Source organism: Cetorhinus maximus, chromosome 13 (genome assembly GCF_964194155.1).
Source record: "Cetorhinus maximus chromosome 13, sCetMax3.hap1.1, whole genome shotgun sequence".
NCBI lineage: Eukaryota > Metazoa > Chordata > Chondrichthyes > Lamniformes > Cetorhinidae > Cetorhinus > Cetorhinus maximus.
In genome coordinates this window covers 3,965,982-3,986,087 of record NC_135891.1, presented here as the reverse complement: position 1 = coordinate 3,986,087, position 20,106 = coordinate 3,965,982, and the positions used below count along the sequence as shown (strand labels likewise).

At 45.1% G+C, this 20,106-nt stretch overlaps 1 protein-coding gene across 1 annotated transcript in view; it reads left to right on the top strand.

The window, feature by feature from the left end:
* The window catches only part of LOC144688363 (mitochondrial import receptor subunit TOM34-like), a 29,122-nt gene that overhangs the window by 4,268 nt on the left and 4,748 nt on the right, over positions 1-20,106 (top strand). The window contains exons 2-6 of the mRNA XM_078554829.1: positions 2,600-2,699; positions 4,488-4,640; positions 5,046-5,203; positions 11,527-11,674; positions 13,308-13,434. Of these exons, the coding sequence (XP_078410955.1) occupies positions 2,600-2,699; positions 4,488-4,640; positions 5,046-5,203; positions 11,527-11,674; positions 13,308-13,434 (686 nt within the window). The remainder of the gene's footprint in view (positions 1-2,599; positions 2,700-4,487; positions 4,641-5,045; positions 5,204-11,526; positions 11,675-13,307; positions 13,435-20,106) is intronic.

Below are 20,106 nucleotides of genomic sequence, written 5' to 3'. Positions count from 1 at the left end.
CTTCACCTACTCCACCCCCCTTAAACAGTATAAATTTAATCACATTTCTACTTCTCTTTAGCTCTGAAGAAGAGTCATACGGACTTGAAACGTTAACTCTGTTTCTCTCTCCACAGATACTATCAGACCTGCTGAGTTTTTCCAGCATTTTCTGTTTTTATTTCTGGTTTACTTCTTCTGGTCTTTCCTTCCCAATCCCCTCCCCCTTTTCTCTCCCTATCCCCTTTCTCCCTAAATTGACCTCTGTAAGGTCATATTGGATAAGTATCTTGTAGAGAAATGCATAATCTTACATGAGTGTAACAGCGGCAGCAGCAACAAAGGTGGATTAGTTGGACATATGGCTGCTTCCAGCTTTGAAATATTCTGCGTTAGATCCTTTTGCTGTCATACCTCCGCAGACCCTCCCCCCACCCCACCCTCAGGTCCCCTCAGCTTCTAAGGTGATGTCAGTATTTGAGGCACTGTCAAATGAGCCGACGTTCAAGAGCTCTGTTGCCACAACCCACAGTCGTGTTTTATTTCTGACATTTGTGTAACTGTGGTTCAATGGAGGAACAGTATTATTTTATGATTTATGTAAAATTATAAATTAGCACAACGAGTGGTTCAGGACTGGAATGCACTGCCTGGACGTGTGGTGGGGGCAGGTTCAATCGAGGCATTTGAGGGCATTAGATGATTATGTGAATAGAAACAACGTGCAGGGGTACGGGAAAAAGGCAGGGCAATGGCACTAGGTCATAATGCTCATTTGGAGAAGCAGTGCAGACACGATGGGCCGAATGGCCCCTTCTGTGCCCTTAAAATTCAGTGCTTCAGCTGATGGTTTTGCTGATATAGCCTAGTGCTCCTGCTGAACAATGTACTGTTACTATTTCAATATCAGAAACACTAATAAACTGCATCAAGTTTACAGCACTGAAACAGGCCACTCAGCCCAGCTAGTCTATGCCAGTGTTTATGTTGCACATAAGCCTCCTCATCTAACCCCAACAACATAGTCTTCTATTCCTTTCTGCCTCATGTGTTTATCTAGCTTCCCCTTAAATGCACCCATGCTATGCATCCCAACTACTCCCTGTGGTGGTGAGTTCCACATTCTCACCACTCTGAGTAAAGACATTTCTCCAGAATTCCCTATTGGATTTATTATCTTAAATTTATAATCCCTAGCTTTGGACTTCCCCACATTAGTTTAGCTACGGGGAAAGATTGGATACGCTGGGGTTGTTGTTGTTTGGAACACGGGAGACTGAGGGAAGATTTAATCGAGGTTAAAACATTATAAGGGGCCTGGACAGAGTGAGTAGGAAAGACTTATTTTTATTTGCAGAGAGGTCAATAACCAGGGGGCATAGATTTAAAGTGATTGGCAGAAGGATTCGAGGGGAGGGGTTGAGGTCTAATATTTTCAGAGGGAGGTGGGGGTCTGCAACTCACTGACCAAAAGAGAGGGGGAAACCTTCACTGCATTTAAAAAAAAATACTTGGCTATGCACATGAAGTGTTGTAACTGACAGGGTTATTGAGCAAGAGCTGAAAAATGGGAATGAGCTGAATAGCTCTTTTACAGCTGGCACAAACACAATGGGCTGAATGGCCTCCCTTTTTTGTCTTAAATTTTCTGTGTTTCTATCATTTTCTCTACATTTACCCTTTTGAATCCTTTTGGAATTTTAAAGAATTCTATGAGGTCACCTTGCAGACTTCTGTGTTCTAGAGCTGAGCCCAACTAGTTGGTTAAAACAGAGGATTAAGAGACAGGGGGTCACTGATTCGTGAACTGGTCATTCATTCTGGAGGTGCTGAACATTGTCCTAAATTGCAAGAACAAAGATTGATTTTTTTACTTCTGTATATCAGGTTGCCAATGGACTTCCAATTGTCTCTTAACCCCAGTTATTTCACCCCCCTTCCTCCGCCCCCACGTTGCAAATTCCATCTTCCTCCCCTGAAGCTGCTGACTCCTTTTGCTTCACAAACCTTCCTCTGCTCCCTTTAGCTGGTCACACAGTTGGTGTATATGTGCGTGCGCGTATGTGTGTACCTGCGTGTGAGCGTGCTTTGCTCTTTACATACCTGGCTCAGTGGATGGCACCCTTGTCTCTGAGTCAGAGATGTTAAACCCCTCAAGTGGATGTAAAAATCCCTTGGCACTATTTCGAAAACAGCAAGGGAGTTATCCCCGGTGTCCTGACCAATAGTTACCCCTCAATCAACACCACTAAAACAGGTTATCCGGTCATTATCATTATGTTTGTGGGAGCTTCCTGTGCTCAAATTTGGCTTCCCCACTTCCTACATTACAATAATGACTACACTTCGTAAGTAGTTCAGTGACTCTAAAGCACATTGGGATATTTTGAGGTTATGAAAGGCACTATATAAGTGCAAGTTCTTTCTTGTATCTGGGTGTTTGGAAGAAATAATATAATTTACTTGAGAAACTGCAAGTCTGTTACTATCTCCTCCTTCATAAATCCTTTCTCTTTCCACAACTCAGCAATTGATTCGTCGGTTATGTGAGGTGTTTTAGATAGACTTTTGCGGTGCATATTAATCATAAGGATATGTTTTTCCTTCTCTGATTAACCAGGTACAAAATGCACAGAGGACTTGAGTGTGCTGCATTCTAATCGAGCGGCCTGTCATCTGAAGATTGGAAACTGCAGCGAATGTATAAAGGATTGTACTGTGTATGTATCTGAGCTAGCGACACCACACACTAAAATTTGGTTGGGATTTGCCTTATTCATGCCTTTCCTATCCCTAGACTTGGCTGGGTCTCCCACATTCTACACTCCATAAACTTGAGGTTATGCAAAACTCTGTTACCTGTGTCTTAACTTGAACCAATTAATGTTCCCCTATCACCCCTGTGTTCGCTGACCTACAGTGGCTCCTGCTCAAGCAACGTTTTCATTTTAAAATTCTCAGCCTTGCTTTCAGATCCCCCCATGGTCTCACCGCTCCCTATCTCTGTCATCTCCTCCAGCTCCGCAACCCTCAGAGGTAGTTATGCTCCTCGAATTCTGGCCTCTTGTGCATCCCAGATTTTAATCGTTCCGCCATTGCCGGCTGCACCTTCAGCTGCCTGGGCCCTGAGCTCTGGAATTCCCTCCCCAAACCTCTCCACCTCACTTTTTCCTTTAAGATGCTTAACTCTTTGACAAAGTTAATATCTCCTTATGTGGTTTGGCCGTGTACTTTGTTTTATGACGTTCCTGTGAAGTGCCTTTAAATAGCATTTATATAGCGCCTTTATGTTAAAAGGTGCTATATAAATACAAGTTTATAGAAATGTAAAAACTACATATAAATGTAAGTATATGTAAATAAGCAGAAGGCATAAAGACCTGCGATCTAGGAATCAATAGCACTAGGTTCCCTACAGTTGCTTTCAGTGACCCAGGGCTAGGAAAATATATCAGCGAGTGTTTGAACTAAATTCAGTTGTGATGGCCCTTTTTATCCAGATAACCTGGCAAAATTCATTAATTAAACACATGAAAAGTGGTCATTTGTGCCAGATACTGGGGGTGTCCTGTGCCTGTGATACTGTATTTGAGAGTGTCAGGAGAAGAGGTATAAAAATTGGGGTGGAAATAATATAATGGATGGTGTCTGAGAGTGAAGTCGGAGTTCTAACGTAATAAGGGATATGGGGCAAAGGAGCGTTATATGGTCGCAAATTGGCCATGAGTATGTTCAATGGCAGAACAGGTTTGAGGGGCTGAAGGGCCTCCTCCTGTTGCGAGAAGCTTTGCTGCCATATTGACTCCAGCTGATCTGCTTCTGTTTCTCAGGGAACCGAAGTTCCGTGCCTAATGCAAAGCTGCAATAAAAACATGTACCATTATTACGCTAAATATAAAAATGTGTTTTTATATTATGCAACCAACACAATGAGTGTCTCAATCATTACATCCCTGTCTGCTCTATCCTGGATGGGGGTCCAGGTAATTGATGTAATTACACACAGACTTGATAGACTTTTTTTTTTGTTTCAAAAGATGTATTTTTTAATGTAACCTGATGTTCCACTGGACACTAACTTGTGTCCTTTGGTATTTGAACCCTTCACAAACTGAACACTTTGCCTTCGTCACCTTTGTGACTCATCCATGGTAACTTGGGATCAAGGTTATCAAGAAAGTTTAGGTAAGTTGTGTTTTTTTTTGTTCAAGGTAGAGCAGACTACAAAGTGACTAAATTCCCCAACCTTCATTGCTCAGCTGTATTCCTCCAGGGGTAGTTATTTCAGCTGGAGTCTGACCAATGCCTTGGTACAATGTACCAGCTCGGTGAATCTGTGGGTCTGCTCATGGGCTACATAACCGAGAAATTCAATTGGGAATGGTTTGTGAGGTTTTTCACCTCTCTGCCTCCCTCTCCTCCCCAAATGTGCACTTGCGTTACTTTGTTTCTGTGCTGTGACTGCAGGTAGATTGGTTAACCCTGCCCCTGTGGCTCACTCTTTCCAGGTCATTGGAGCTTGTCCCCTTCATGCTGAAGCCCCTCCTACGTCGTGCTGCTGCTTACGAGACACTGGAGCGATACCCACAGGCTTACGTCGACTTCAAAACCGCAGTGCAGGTGGACAGCAGTGCTCAGGTTGCCCAAGATGGTATGAACAGGTAAGAGTGGCCAAAGGTGACCCTGCAGTCTGCGTTCATAATGTGCAGGAAGCAGGGAAACGGAGGCCAATATTTCTAGCGGGTGTTTTGCAGGTAAAGCTTTTACCCGACTGTATTTGGATTCATTGTATAACTTTTCCAGCAATTGCAGTTTTGAGCAGGTTGGTTTACCAATCTTGCCAAATAAAACACTGAGTTAGAGCCTTGTAATTTGATGCCAGTTAGTGCCAGAATGCCATTGCTGCACTGAAAGGGTTAATGATTCAAAGGTAATGATCCCCTGGTTCCCCCTCTGCGCCCGCCCCCCCTCCCCCACACAACCCGCATCCCAGATCAATGTATCAATAAACTCAGGACTTTGAACATTTTGATCTGATTTAGTTTGTTTTCTTCTGACCATTGCAGAATGAGGAAAGTTTTGATCGAGAGGGATGGTAGTAACTGGCGTGATAATCTCCCTCCGACGCCATCAGTGCCCCTCTCGGTTCAGCGTAGATGGGAACCCAGTGCCGCTGGGAATGCGGGAGAGCAAAGGTGCAAGCCGGAGAAAGCAGGAGACACAGGTGAGAGGATCAGCTCCTGTTATTTCCACCACCTCCCACAATCTCGGTGAACAGCTCACTGTCACACCCACACAAGGAGGGTTACAAATAAACTCCTGTTACCAATCCCCAACTACCAGCGAAAGCATCTGTTGCCACAAATCAGTTGGCAGATGCAGACATGCGTTCAACCTTCACCCTCCCCTCTGGTAAACCAGTGAAAGAGTTGGGGATTGGTGAATTAGAAACTGGCCTTTCACCACTGGGACCCAAGCCTCAAATCTTTAGGCTACAGAATCAGGCCCCTGACTTCATGAACCCGATTCTGGCTGCCCAGTTTCCTGTGATGCAGCTCTGGTATGCACAAGGAGATCACACTGTTGGTATTTTTTTTATTCGTTCATGGGATGTGGGCTTCGCTGGCTGGGCCAGCATTTATTGCCCATCCCTAATTGCTCTTGAGAAGGTGGTGGTGAGCTGCCTTCTTGAACCGCTGCAGTCCATGTGGTGTAGGTACACTCACAGTGCTGTTAGGGAGTTCCAGGATTTTGACCCAGCGACAGTGAAGGAACAGTGATATATTTCCAAGTCAGGATGGTGAGTGACTTGGAGGGGAACTTCCAGCTGGTGCTGTTCCCATCTACCTGCCCAGTGAATAAAGCCGCAAGATTCCACAGATGTTGAACAAACAAAAATAAACTTTACTGTGCAAGATCAGGAAGATAAAACAATTTACATTATCTAACTGATGTTCTAACGTTCAGAATTACGATGAGGTACATGTGAACTAACAGGCAGACTGTGGTCCAACACACCACACTGCACAATAAATGGTACATGTGACCAAGACAGATTCCACAGATTTCTCAACAACCCACCCAGACATCAGATTTGTCCTTCTAGATGTTAGTGGTTGTGGGTTTGAAAGGTGCTGTCTAAGGAGCCTTGGCGTGTGGTGTGCATGTGTTTCACTGAAAATGAGGAGTTACAGGTTTTAAGGAGGGTGTGGGGTAGTTAATAACGTGTGGGACAGTTAATGGTGTGTAGTGGTGTTGTAGGAAGGGGTGAAAGGGATATTTAGTATACGGAGAACGTGGGAATGTTAAAGGAGAGGTTTGACTGTTAAATTCCTGATAGTTAGTTAGTGAAGCATGAAGCATTCTCACTGTGGTATAATCAAGAACTCAACACAGTCATCTTACTCAGACTGTTCTTTCTCAGGAGCTAAAGGCAGTGGAACTCCTGGTTAATGTTGGAATCGTGCTACAATGGATGCCACGCTTTCGTTTTAATTGAGAGCAGCTGTCCCCAACTGGGGAAAGATTAGGGAATTATTCCAAGTACATTTTGAGAAGTTTATCTTGGGGTGACCTGTACATGCTGGAATACAGGTTTCTTCACTCACTTGGGAAAAAAAATAGTTTAAACCAGGTATGGGGGAAGGATGAGGGAGTCTGTGCCTGTACTCTGTGGTCTTGTGAGTAAGCCTGGATTAAGGAACAGACTGGCTCCAGATTCATCATGAACAGTGACTTTGCCACTCCTCGCCACCCTTAGGCTCCACTGCAGCACACAGCGTGCAGGGAGGTGCTGACCAACACATTCGCTAAAGGACATGGAACAAGTGCTGGCCTTAGCAGCAATGACGACGTTCTGTGAATGAATAAATGAAGAAAAAGAGGAGCTTGCCAGAACTGTGTAGTGATTGGAAGGTTTGTGGTGCATTGGGTAACATCCTTGCCTCTGAGCCAGAAGCTGCTGGCTCAAGAAGGAGAATGAAGCTGGAGCCAATCTTTACTCAGATTTATTCATGGTGCGAAACATTACAAGAATATATTTCCTCACTCAGCCACATCAGTCAGTAATTGTCTCTTTATATGTGCTTATGTAACAACCCAATCAAAGAACTCCATCTGCATATGGTTTTTCATTCATTCACGGGATGTGGGCTTCGTTGGCTGGGCCAGCATTTATTGCCCATCCCTAATTGCCCCTTGAGAAGATGGTGGTGAGCTGCCTTCTTGAACTGCTGCAGTCCATGTAGGTACACCCACAGTGCTGTTAGGGAGGGAGTTCCAGGATTTTGACCCAGTGACAGTGAAGGATCGGCGATATATTTCCAAATCAGGATGGTGAGTAACTTGGAGGGTAACTTCCAGGTGGTGGTGTTCCCATCTATCTGCTGTCCTTGTCTTTCTAGATGGTAGTGGTTGTGGGTTTGGAAGGTGCTGTCGAAGGAGCCTTGGTGAATTCCTGCAGTGCATCTTGTGGAAGGTACACACTGCTGCTACTGTGCGTCAGTGGTGGAGGGAGTGAATGTTTGTAGATTTGGTGCCAATTAAGCGGGCTGCTTTGTCCTGTACGGTGTCAAGCTTTTTTGAGTGTTTTGGGAGCTGCACTCATCCAGGCAAGTGGGCAGTATTCCATCAGGCTCCTGGCTTGTTCCTTGTAGATGGTGGACAGGTTTGGGGAGTCAGGAGGTGATTTACTCATCACAGGATTCCCAGCCTCTGACCTGCTCTTGTAGCCACAGTATTTATATGGCTAGTCCAGTTCAGTTTCTGGTCAATGGTAACTCCCAGGATGTTGATAGTGGGGGATTCAGTGATGGTAATACCATTGAACGTCATAGTCACAGAGGTCTATAGCACAGAAAAAGGCCCTTTGGCCCATTGACTCTCTGCCGGTCTAATCTCATTTTCCAGTACTAGGCCCATAGCCTTGTATGCCATGGCATTGCAAGTGCACATCCAAATACTTCTTAAATGTTATGAGGGTTTCTGCCTCTACCACCCTTCCAGGCAGTGAGTTCCAGATCCCCACCACCCTCTGGGTGAAAAGATTCTTCCTCACATCCCCTCTAAACCTCCTGCCCCTGCCTTAAATATGTGCCCCCTGGTTATTGATCCCTCCACCAAGGGGAAAAGTTCCTTCCTGTTTACCCTATCTATGCCCCTCATAATTTGATACACCTCAATCATGTCCCCCCTCAATCTCCTCTGCCCCAGGGAAAATAACCCCAGTCTATCCAATCTCTCCTCATAACCAAAACTCTCCAACCCAGGCAACATCCTGGTAAATCTCCTCTGCTCGTCAAGGGGCAATGGTTAGATTTCCTCTTGTTGGAGATGGTCATTTCCTGGCACTTGTTTGGGGCGGTAGTTACTTGCCACTTGTTAGCCCAAGCCTGGATATTGTCCGGGTCTTGCTGCATTTGGACATGGACTGCTTCAGTATCTGAGGAGTAGCGAATGGTGCTGAACATCGTGCAATCATCAGTGAACATCCCCACTTCTAACCTTATGATGGAAGGAAGGCCATTGATGAAGCAGCTGAAGATGGTTGGGCCGAGGACACTACCCTGAGGAACTCCTGTAGTGATGTCCTGGAACTGAGATGATTGACCTCCAACCACCTCAACCATCTTCCTTTGTGCTAGGTATGACGCCAACCAGCGGAGAGTTTTCCCCCGATTCCCATTGACTCCAGTTTTGCTAGGGCTCCTTGGTGCCACACTCGGTCAAATGCGGCCTTGATGTCAAGGGCAGTCACTCTCACCCCACCTCGGGAGTTCAGCTCTTTTGTCCATGTGTGAACAAAATGAGTAATGAGGTCAGGAGCTGAGCGGCCCTGGCAGAACACAAACCGGGCATCAGTGAGCGGGTTGTTGCTAAGCAAATGCTGCTTGATAGCACTGTTGATAACCCCTTCCGTTACTTTACTGATGACCGAGAGTGGGCTGATAGGGCGGTAATTGGCCAGGTTGGATTTGTCCTGCTTTTTGTGTACAGGACATACCTGGGCAATTTTCCACATAGCCGGATAGATGCCAGTAGCTGATGCTAGTGCTGGGCTCCCCATCATTGAAGATGGGAATATTTGTGGAGCCTCCTCATCCAGTGATTTGTTTAATTGTCCACCACCATTCACGACTGGATGTGGCAGGACTGCAGAGCTTAGATCTCATCTGTTGGTTGTGGGAACGCTTATCTTTGTCTATTACTTGCTGCTTACGCTGTTTGGCACACAAGTAGTTCTGTGTTATAGCTTCACCAGGTTGACACCTCATTTTCTGGAATGCCTGGTGCTGCTCCTGGCATGCCCTCTTGCACCCTTCATTGAACCAGGGTTGATAACCTGGCTTGATGGTAATGGTAGAATGGGGGATATGTTGGGCCATGAGGTTACAGGTTGTGTTTGAGTACAATTCTGCTGCTGCTGATGGCCCACAGTGCCTCATGGATGCCCAGTCCTGAGTTGCTAGATCTGTTTGAAACCTATCCCATTTAGCACGGTGTTAGTGCCACACAACATGATGGAGGGTATCCTCAATGCGAAGGCGGGACATCATCTCCACATCTGTGCAGTGGTCACTCCTACCGATACTGTCATGGACAGATGCATCTGCGGCAGGCAGGTTGGTGAGGATGAGGCCAAGTATGTTTTTCCCTCTTGACTCCCTCAACACCTGCCGCAAACCCAGTCTAGCAGCTATGTCCTTTAGGACTTGGCCAGCTCAGTCAGTAGTGTTCCTACTGAGCCACTCTTGGTGATGGACATTGAAGTCCCCCCACCCAGAGTACATTCTGTGCCCTCGCCACCCTTAATGTTTCTTCCAAGTGGTGTTCAACATGGAGGAGCACTGATTCATCAACTGAGGGAGGGCAATCAGCCTCAGCAGGAGGTTTCCTTGCCCATGTTTGACCTGATGCCATGAGACTTCATGGGGTCCTGCGTCAATGTTGAGAACTCCCAGGGCAACTCCCTCCTGAATGTATACCACTGTGCCACTACTTCTGCTGGGCCTGTCCTGCCGGTGAGACAGGACATACTCAGGGATAGTGATGGTGGTGTCTGGACATCATCTGTAAGATATGATTCCGTGAGGATGACTATGTCAGGCTGTTGCTTGACTAGTCTGTGAGACAGCTCTCCCAATTTTGGCACAAGCCCCCAGTTAACCACAATTGATATACAATTAATATTAACAAAGTGTAAGGAAGGTTAAAGGGGTTTAGGTGAGGGTTATTGCATTGTAGGGCAGTTGTAGTAGGGTTACTGAGGTTTGGGAGGATTAATGAGTTGAGCTGAAATTTTTGGCATCTAAAGCAACCAGGATCTGAAGTCCGCACTTGAATATGGACTGAAGATCTATCGACCCTATCAGGAGTGCAAGCTGTTATGTAAACTCCCTTACCTCGTTGGAGAGCAGGAGGTTGGGAATTCCAAGCCCCGACAGACCTCAGGGTTTTCGCACTTGCGCAGACTGGGAGCTGGCTGCATGTGTGCAGATCTACATTTTGAAGCTCTTTGGGCCCAACGTGCCTGTACATAGAGAAAAATGGCACCAAACCCGGGTCGTGTGACCAGAAACAGAGCAACATTGAAAGCAAATGCTCCAGATAGGGGAGAAGGAGAGGTCCCAGAGAGAGAGAGAGGACAGGGAGAGGTCCGAAAAGAAGAGGCCCAGATGGGACAGGAAGTGGTCCCAGTTAAGTTTCAAAGATAGGAGCCAAGAGAGAGACTCCAAGCAGGAAAAGGGCTGCAGTTAGCAGACTAAGTGAAGAGAACTTGGGAGAAGCCCTGAAGGTCCAAGAAGACTGCAGAATATTGGTAACTCTGCACTGCAGACCACTGGGACAAAGGTACCCCTTTGGAGTAGTGGGTGTGGTGTTCTGCTCGGCACGGCTGCAGAGCTAAAGTTGTGCTTGTGAGTTGGTGCTTCGGGAATCCAGGGGAATGGAATCTCGGGATAGAAGATGGAAACCCTGCGAGTTGGGCTGTTTTGGAGGCCGTCTGAGTTGAAGCACCTTTTGGAGAGAATTCCAAGGCGAAATCTTTGAAGGTGAAGACTGGAATCCCTTGTGAGAGGGACAGAATTTCATGAGGTTCGTTGACTCTCAGTGTTTACTGATGTCTGGGTGGGTTGTTGAGAAATCTGTGGAATCTGTCTTGGTCACATCTGCCATTTATTGTGCAGTGTGGTGTGCTGGACCACAGTTTGCCTGTTAGTTCACATAGTAACCTTGAACGTTAGAATATAAGTTAGATAATGTAAATTGTTTTGTCTTCCTGATCTTTTTTGTGATGTTTATTTGTTTGTTCAAAACCCGTGGAATCTTGTGGCTTTCTTCACGGTGCAAGTGTCTTGAATCTCGAACTTTGTCTGCTTTAAACAAATATTATTGGCCCCTGAATGAATCTTACCAAAAACTTGGGGATCTGGTCCAGGATGATGATAAAGTACATTGAAAATCCCCATGGTAGAATAGCAAACTTAAGATATAGCACTGAGATACTGACTGTTTATTTCAGTGCCTTACGCTGCTCCATTGTGTTTTCAGGTTCCAACAGTCATGGACTCGAGCGAGCCAAGTCTCTGAAGGAAGAAGGGAATGAGTTGGTGAAGAAAGGAGAGCACAGAAAAGCCGTGGAGAAATACAGTGCGAGCCTGAAGCTGAACAGCAAGGAGTATACGACCTACACCAACAGGTACACAAGCAGCATGGCCTGACTACTAGCCTAGATTTCTAATCCAGTAATGCAATCACTACACTTCATCTTCTTGAATTGAGGGCCAACCCACAGTGCCACAATCTCCACCCCGGGTAGAGCAAGGCAGCCCCCGAGCCCTCCCCAGCCAGAACAGGGATCGAACCCTGTGCTGTTGGTACCATTCTGATCCATGCAGGTACCACATTCTGATCCATGTCAGCTGTCCCGCCAACTGAGCCGAGTTGACCCCAAGGAGTCTGAGCTGCTCTGGCAACACGCACTTTGACATGCATGTTGTAACCTGGGGCTATGGATAGTGACTGTAGAGGCTCCAATTTCATTTCCATCACGTGGCTGACCAGGAATGCGTCCCACTCTTACCGCCTGCCATTGGTGTATGTTGGAATGATTTGCAAGTTGATACATAACCTGTTTGCCGTGTTAAACACACCTTCCTTGGCCATCAAGTCCTAGAGTGGGACTTGAACCCAGAGCTTCTGACTCAGTGGGACATTACCCACTGCGCCACAAAACCTTTTAACCAGTAAACAACTGTGCCTCATTTCTGGTAAGCTCCTCTTTTTCATTCACAGAACGTTGGCATCGCTGACGAGGCCAGCACTTATTCCCCATCTCTTAGAGAAGGGATTGGTCAGCACCTCTCTGCACTCTGTGCAGTGCAGCAGAGACTGAGGGTGGAAAGGGCCTCCACAGACTTTAGTTCCTGAGCAAGAACAGTCTGAGTAAGATGCACTGTGATGAGGGCTTGATTATTATGTGGTGAGAATGCATGAAAAATGAGGCATGTGTAGGACAGTTGTATTGAACCACATGGACTACAGCACCATCACCACCTCAGGGGCACTTAGGGATGGGCAACAAATGCTGACCTTTAACCAGCAAAGCTCACACCTCATGAAATAATTTTTTTTTAAAAATTGAGTGTATGGATTAAGACCTTGGTCGGGTCTCAGCTAGAATGCTCTGCCCCAGTGTGAGTCTTCTCAAAGGGCTAACGCTCTTGAGGCTTTGGCAATGATATGGTCGGGGGTTTCACAAGATTAATCCCCACTTTAAAACACCCTTAGTCACTCTGAGGGGCTGAACAAACTGAGTCGCTATACTTTAGAGAGTGTAGACTCGAAACTAATTTGATTGAAGTTTATAAAATAATGAAGTGTTTATGTGGTCCAATTATTTCAACTTATGAGGTTAGGAGGACCATGTTAGGCAGTTATTCTTTTCCCAGAGAGCAGGGGACCTGTCATGTGGAGAAGGCTGATTTATCTGTTGTTGCCCATCGCAGGAGATTGCAGGATCCTGGGTGGACTGGGAAGTGTGTGTTCTCTGGTTCTCTGTGGGATAAGCTGGATGAATCAGTCAGTTTTTTCTTGTCCTGTCGTTTGCATTAGTAATGTTTCTTGGTCAAGCAACAGATTGAAAAGTTCCTTTCCTTCCCCAGCCCAACATTTAGTTTCTTCCTCTGGACTGTGTGACCTTCCCTTCTTAGAAATCCCAAATAAAAACGAGGAATTGGGAGTTTGTGTTCCACACGCCCGTAGTTCTCTCTTTGTTTAAGCACAGCCTGTGCGTTGTTGACTGACCCAGCTTGTGTTGCACCCCTCGGCAGAGCCCTGTGTTACCTGCAGCTGAAGCGGTATCCTGAAGCGATGCAGGACTGTACAGCAGCATTGGGTCTGGATCCCAACAATCTGAAGGCATTGTACCGGCGGGCACTAGCTCGGAAGGAGGTGAAGGTAAGCAAAATACAGCAACTTAATGTGGACCTTTAAACATTATTAAAAGGTGCATAAATTTTCCATGGCATTGGTTGCAATCACTTGATGAATAGTAGATGTACCTAGTGCAAGGAAGATGCTTATTGTTGTTGGAGGCCAAACATCTCAGCCTCAGGGAATGGTTAGCAGGAGTTTCTCAGAGCAGTGTCCTGGCCTCAGTCTTCATCAATGACCTTCCCTCCATCATAAGGTCAGAAGTGAGAGTGTTCGCTGATGATTGCATAATGTTTAACACCACTCGGGACCCTTAGGTATTGTAGCAGTATGAGCCCACACATAGCAAGACATGGATAACATTCAGGCTTGGGCTAGCAAGTAGCAAGTCACATTCCCAACACACAAGCGCCAGCAAAGACCATAGTAAACAAAAGAGAATCTAACCATCTTCCCTTGACATTGAATGGCATTACCATCACTGAACCTCCAACTATCAACATCCTGGGGGTTACCTTTGACCAGAAACTAAACTGGACTAGCCATATAAATACTGTGACTTCAAGAGGAGGTCAGAGGTTGGGAAATCCAGGTGAGATGAGTAACTCACCTCGTGACTCCCCAAAGCCTGGCCACCATTTACAAGACACAAGTCAGGAGTATGATGGAAAACTCTCCTCTTGCCTGGATGAGTGCAGCCAAACAACACTTGAGAAGCTCAACAGCATCCAGGGCAAAGCAGCCCGCTTGATTGGCACCCCATCCACCAATTAATCGTTCACTCCCTCCACCACAGCGCACTGTGTCTGCAGTGTGCGCCATGTACAAGATACATTGTGGTGGTGGCATAATGATATTGTCATTGGACAGGACTAGTAATCCAGGGACCCAGGGTATTATTCTGAGGACCCGGGTTCAAATCCCACCACGGCAGATGGTGAAATTTGAATCCAATAAAAATCTGGAATTAAATGTCTGATATGATGACCATGAAACTATTGCCAATTGTCGTAAAAACTCATCTGGTTCACTAATGTCCATCAGGGAAGGAAATCTGCCACCCTTACCTGGTCTGGCCTACATGTGACTCCAGATCCACACCAATGTGGTTGACTCTTAAATGAAGCTCAATGAGGGCAATTAGGGATGGGCAATAAATGCTGGCCTAGCCAGCGATACCAACGCCCCATGAATGAATGAAAAAAAAAACCTTCCAAACCTGCAACCTCTTCTATTTAGAATAACAAGGGCTGCAGATGCACAGGAACATCACCACCTGCAAGACCCTCTTCAAGTCACTCACCATCCTGGCTTGGAAATACATCGCCGTTCCTTCACTGTCACTGGGTTAAAATCCTGGAACTCCCTTCCTAACAGCACTGTGGGTGTATCTACACCACATGGACTGCAGCGGTTCAAGAAGACGGCAGCTCACCACCACCTTCTCAAGGGCAATTAGGGATGGGGGCAATAAATCCGGGTTTTGTCAGTGACACCCATATCCTACAAATGAACATTTTTTAAAAAAGTGATGGGAGAAAGCCTTTAGAAACTGTTGCACTTCACTGCTGTGGCAGAGGAGTGGTTGAAACTGTTTATATTAAGTCTACAGGACAGAATTGTCCACACCAATGGCAATGTTCCACATGAGAATTCTCCTGCACTTCTACATGTTACCCTATCAGCATATCCTTTATTCCAGTCTACATCATGTTACCCAGCTTCCCCTTTATATGTATCTCTGCCATTTGCCTCAACCACTCCTCATGGTCGTGAGTTTCACATTCTCACCACTGACTTGGTGGAAACATTTCTCCAGAATTTCTTACTGGGGTTCTGAAGGTTAAATGTTGATGAACATTAGTAGGAACTGTGACCACAGGAAATTGGACAGGAAGTGTGTGTGAATACAGAAGATTCTTTAATGGTACACTCTTGTGGCGTTGTAGACAGTGATTCAGAGAATGTAGTTTCTCCTTTTTCCATCTCTGCTGTCTGCATCTTGCTATTTCTCTTTCTGTACCCCTCTAGTTCATTCTGCCTCTCTCCCCCTCTCCCTCCCTGCTGTTTCTCACTGTTCAATTTTTCCTTTCCTTCTCTCTCTTCTGTGTTGGAAGAAGGATGTGATTGCACTGGATAAGGTGCAGAGGAGATTTATCAGGATGCTGCCTGGGCTGGAGGGTCTGAGCTATGAGGAAAGATTGGATAGGCTGGGGTTGTTTTCCTTGGAGCAGCGAAGGCTGCGAGGGGACCTGTTAGAGGTGTATAAGATTATGAGAGGCATAGATAGGATGGATAGGAAGACACTTTTTCCATTAGTAGAGGGGTCAATAATCAGGGGGCATAGATTTAAGATAAGAGGTAGAAAGCTAAGAGGGGAGTTGAGGAGAAATTTTTTTACCCAGAGGGTGGTGGGAATCTGGAACTCACTGTCTGAAAGGGTGGTTGAGTCAGAAACCCTCAACATTTAAGAAGTATTTGGATAGTCACTTACGTTGACATAGCCTCCAGGGCTATGGGCCAAGTGCTGGAAAATGGGATCAGTGTAGTCAGATCTTTATTGACTGGTGTGGACACAATGGGCCAAATGGCCTCCTTCTGTGCTGTAAACGTCCATGAGTCTATGGTTGATGTTGTCATAGGGAGAGGACAAAACCCTCGGTAGTTGTCTTCTCATCTCATTCCCCTCTCTGGAACTCATGCTTGTTCCAATCTTCACACTCGCACTGCCCCTTTTCCATTACCCTGCTGTTTATTCTACATCCTCACTCTCATCACTAGCCTTACCTCTTTCTCTTTGAACTACACACAAAAACCCTTTATCCTTCCTGTTTGTTGTTGCACTGTCACCCAATCATAACCCTACATGAGCCCTTTCACACCCAGGGGCAGGTGGTGAGAGACCTGCTGGTTTCATTCCGATCTCCATTCTAATTTATTTCTCTGAGGTTAACTTTTTTTCCAAAGAAAATAAATTAATATCATGGTATACACCACAGGAGGCCATTCAGCCCATCGTACCTGTGCTGACTCTTTGAAAGAGCTACCTAATTAGTCCCACTCTCCCTACTCTTGGACAGTAACTCCCGCTTAGGCCTAACCTGGGATTTAATGAAGGCTTGGTGTAAAGCCCTTGCTCTTGTAGTATATTTATAAAGCCAAGGATTCTGCTTTTGTTTAATCACCTTCAAAGACCTGTGTATGCACATTCCCGGGCTTGAGTCTTGTTTGCAAATGGCATCCTAAAGATCTACCAGAGTTCCTGATCGCAGCCAGACCCTGGATCTGGGCCCAGTTAATTTGTGGTCCGTGCACAGCGCTCCCTGTTGGAGCTACGGCAGAGAGAGCAAGGGACCCACAGATTTCCAGCACCCCCAAACTCACTAATATCCTGATGTTTTGAGCCGGCACCATAGCGAAAACCTTGCCAGGATCAATTTTTGCCAATTCCTCGGGAAAAGTGAGAATGGGTTCAGTTAATTCAAAGTAAACAGTCCAACTGCCAAAACCTTTTTTTTTAACATAACTTAAGCTCTTGGTGCCCAAAATAATCTTACTGTTCCCCACCTTGAGGGCATTAATGTCCTTTGTCTCATTAGGTGCCTTTAACTGCTGTGGGTGGGAATCTGTTCATACTGCAGTGATGACTCCATTGAGATTTCTACTGTCTCCGTAATGAGACTCTCCATCTTATTTTCCCTTCTCGACATTCAGTTTTATTAGAAAGAAAGACTGGTATTTATATAGTGACCCCAGGATGTCCCAAAGCACCTTGCAGCCAGTGTTGTACTTTATGAAGTGTAGTTGCTGTTGCAATGTGGAAAACACAGCAGCCAATTGTTGTACAGCAAGCTACCCAAAACTGCAACATAATAATGACCACATAATCTGTTTTTAGTGATGTTACATATGAACATACGAACTAGGAGCTAGAGTAGGCCATTCGGCCCCTCGAGCCTGCTCTGCCATTCAATAAGGTCATGGCTGATCTAATTATGGTCTCAACTCCACTTTCCTATCTATCCCCCATACCTTTTGACTCCCTTGTCAATCAAGAATCTATCTCACTTGGCCTTAAAAATATTCAATGACCCAGCCTCCGCCACTCTCTGGGAAAGAGAGCTCTACAGACTCACGGCCTTCTGAGAGGAAAGATTTCTTCTCATCTCCATCTTAGATGGGAGACCCCTTATTTTTAAACTGTGACCCCTAGTTCTAGTCTTTCCCATAAGGGGAAACATCCTTTCAGCATTCACCCTGTCAAGTTCCCTCAGGATCTTAAATGTTTCAATAAGATCACCTCTCAATCTTCTAAACTCCAATGGATACAGACCCAGCCTGTCCAACCTTTCTTCATATTATAACGCCCACATCCCAGGTATCATTGCGTGAACCTTCTCTGAACTGCTTCTAATGCAATTATGTCCTTCCTTAAATGAGGAGACCAAAACTGTACACAGTACTCTAGATGTGGTCTCATCAATACCTTGTACAACTGTAGCAAAACTTCCCTACTTTTACATTCCATTCCCCTTGCAACAAATGACAACGTTCTGTTTGCCTTCCTAATTACTTGCTGTATCTGCATACTAGCTTTTTGTGATTCATGTACCAAGATCCCTCTGTACCTGAGTTCTGCAATCTCTCTCTATTTAAATAATATGCTGCTTTTTTTTAAATTCTAAGTGGACAAGTTCACATTTTCATACATTATACTCCATCTGCCAAATTTTTGCCTACTCACTTAACTTATCTATATCCTTTTGTAGACTCCTTATGTCCTCTCACAACTTAATTTCCTACCTATCTTTGTGTCATCAAATTTAGCAACCATGCATTCGATCCAATCATCCAAGTTATTACTATAGATTGTAAATAGATGAGGCCCCAACACTGATCCCTTTGGCAGCCCACTCATTACATCTTGCCAACCTGAAAATGACCCATTTATGCCTACTCTCTGTTTCCTGTTACCTAATCAATCCTCTATCCATGCTAATATGTTACCCCAGCTACACCATGAGTTTTTATTTTGCATAGTGACGTTTGGTGTGGCACCTTGTCAAATGCCTTCTGGAAATCTAACTTCACCACACCCACAGGTTCCCCTTTATCCACTTCCTCAAAGAACTCTAGTCAAACACAATTTCCCCTTCACAAAACCATGTTGGCTCTGCCTGATTACAATGAGATTTTCTAAGAGCCCTGCTATATAACCTCTTTAATGATAGATTCCCACAATTTCCCTATGACAGATGTTAAACTAACTGGCCTGTAGTTTCCTGATTTCTGCCTCCCTATATTGAATAGAGCAGTTACATTCACTATTTTCTAATCTGATGGGATCCTTCTAGAATATTGGGAATTTTGGAAAATTAAAACCAATGCATCTACTACCTCAGACGCTACTTCTTTTAAGACTGTAGGATGAAGTCCATCAGGTCCTAGGGACTTGTCAGCTTTTAGTTCTAATAATTTTCTCAGTGCCCTTTCCCTGGTGATTGTAATTGTTTAAAGTTCCTCCCTCCCTTTCACCTCTTGATTCACAATTATTTCAGGGATGTTATTTGTGTCCCATACAGTGAAGGCAGATGCAAAATATCTCTTCAATTCCTTATTTTCCATTATTAATTCCAGAACTCACTGTAGAGAACCAAGTTCAATTTACATACTCTTTTTTTTCTTTTTAAAATACCTGTAGAAACTCTATCTGTTTTCTTTCTAGCTAGCTTTCACTCATACTCTTCCCTCATCATTTTTTAGTCATTCTTTGCTGTTTTTTACATTCTGTCCAATCTTCTAACCTGTCACTAACCTTTGCGGAATTGTAGGCTTTTTATTTCAATTTGATACTATCCTTAACTTCCTGAGTTAGCCACGGATGGTATGTCCTTCCCCTAGAGCCTCTCTTTCTCACTAGAATGTATCTTTGCTGAGAGTTATGAAATATCTCCTTAAATGTCTGCCACTGCATCTCTACTGTCCTGTCCTTTAACCTAATTTCCAAGTTCACTTGAGCCAGCTCTGTCTTCCTATGTGTTCAAGATCATTTCTGCAGCAGTATGTTTCCGGTCCAATGAGAGGGCAGGCACTGTTGGACCTGGTTCTGGGGAATGAGTTGGCCCAAGTGGATCAAATATCATGGGAGAGCCTCGAGGGGACAGTGATCATTGTATCATAAGGTTTCGGTTGGCTATGGAGAAGAACAACCCAGAGCAGGGATAATTAATTGGGGGAAAGCCAACCTCGATGGGATGAGAATGCACCTGAGTCAAGTGAGTTGGAATCAAATGTTGGCAGAAAAGAGTGCGACTGAACAATGGGCCACCTTCAAAGGAACGATATTGCAGGCAATGTCAAGACGTATTCCCTTGAAGGGGAAAGGTAGGAGAAATAAATCCAGAGCACCCTGGATAATGAGAGAGAGAGAGGTGAAGATGAAAAGGAAGAAATGCGCGTACGACAGATGCCAGGTAGAAAATATAATGGAGAATCAGGCTAAATATAGAAGGACCAGAGGGGAAATGAAGAAACTAATAAGAAAAGCAAGGAGAGAGCATGCATAGAGACTGGCAGCTAACATAAAAGCAAATCCAAAGGTCTTCTATAAGCATGTAAATATTAAAAATGTGGAAAAAGATTAGGGCTGATTAGGGACAGAAAAGGGGACTTGCATGTGGAGGCAGAAGAAATAGT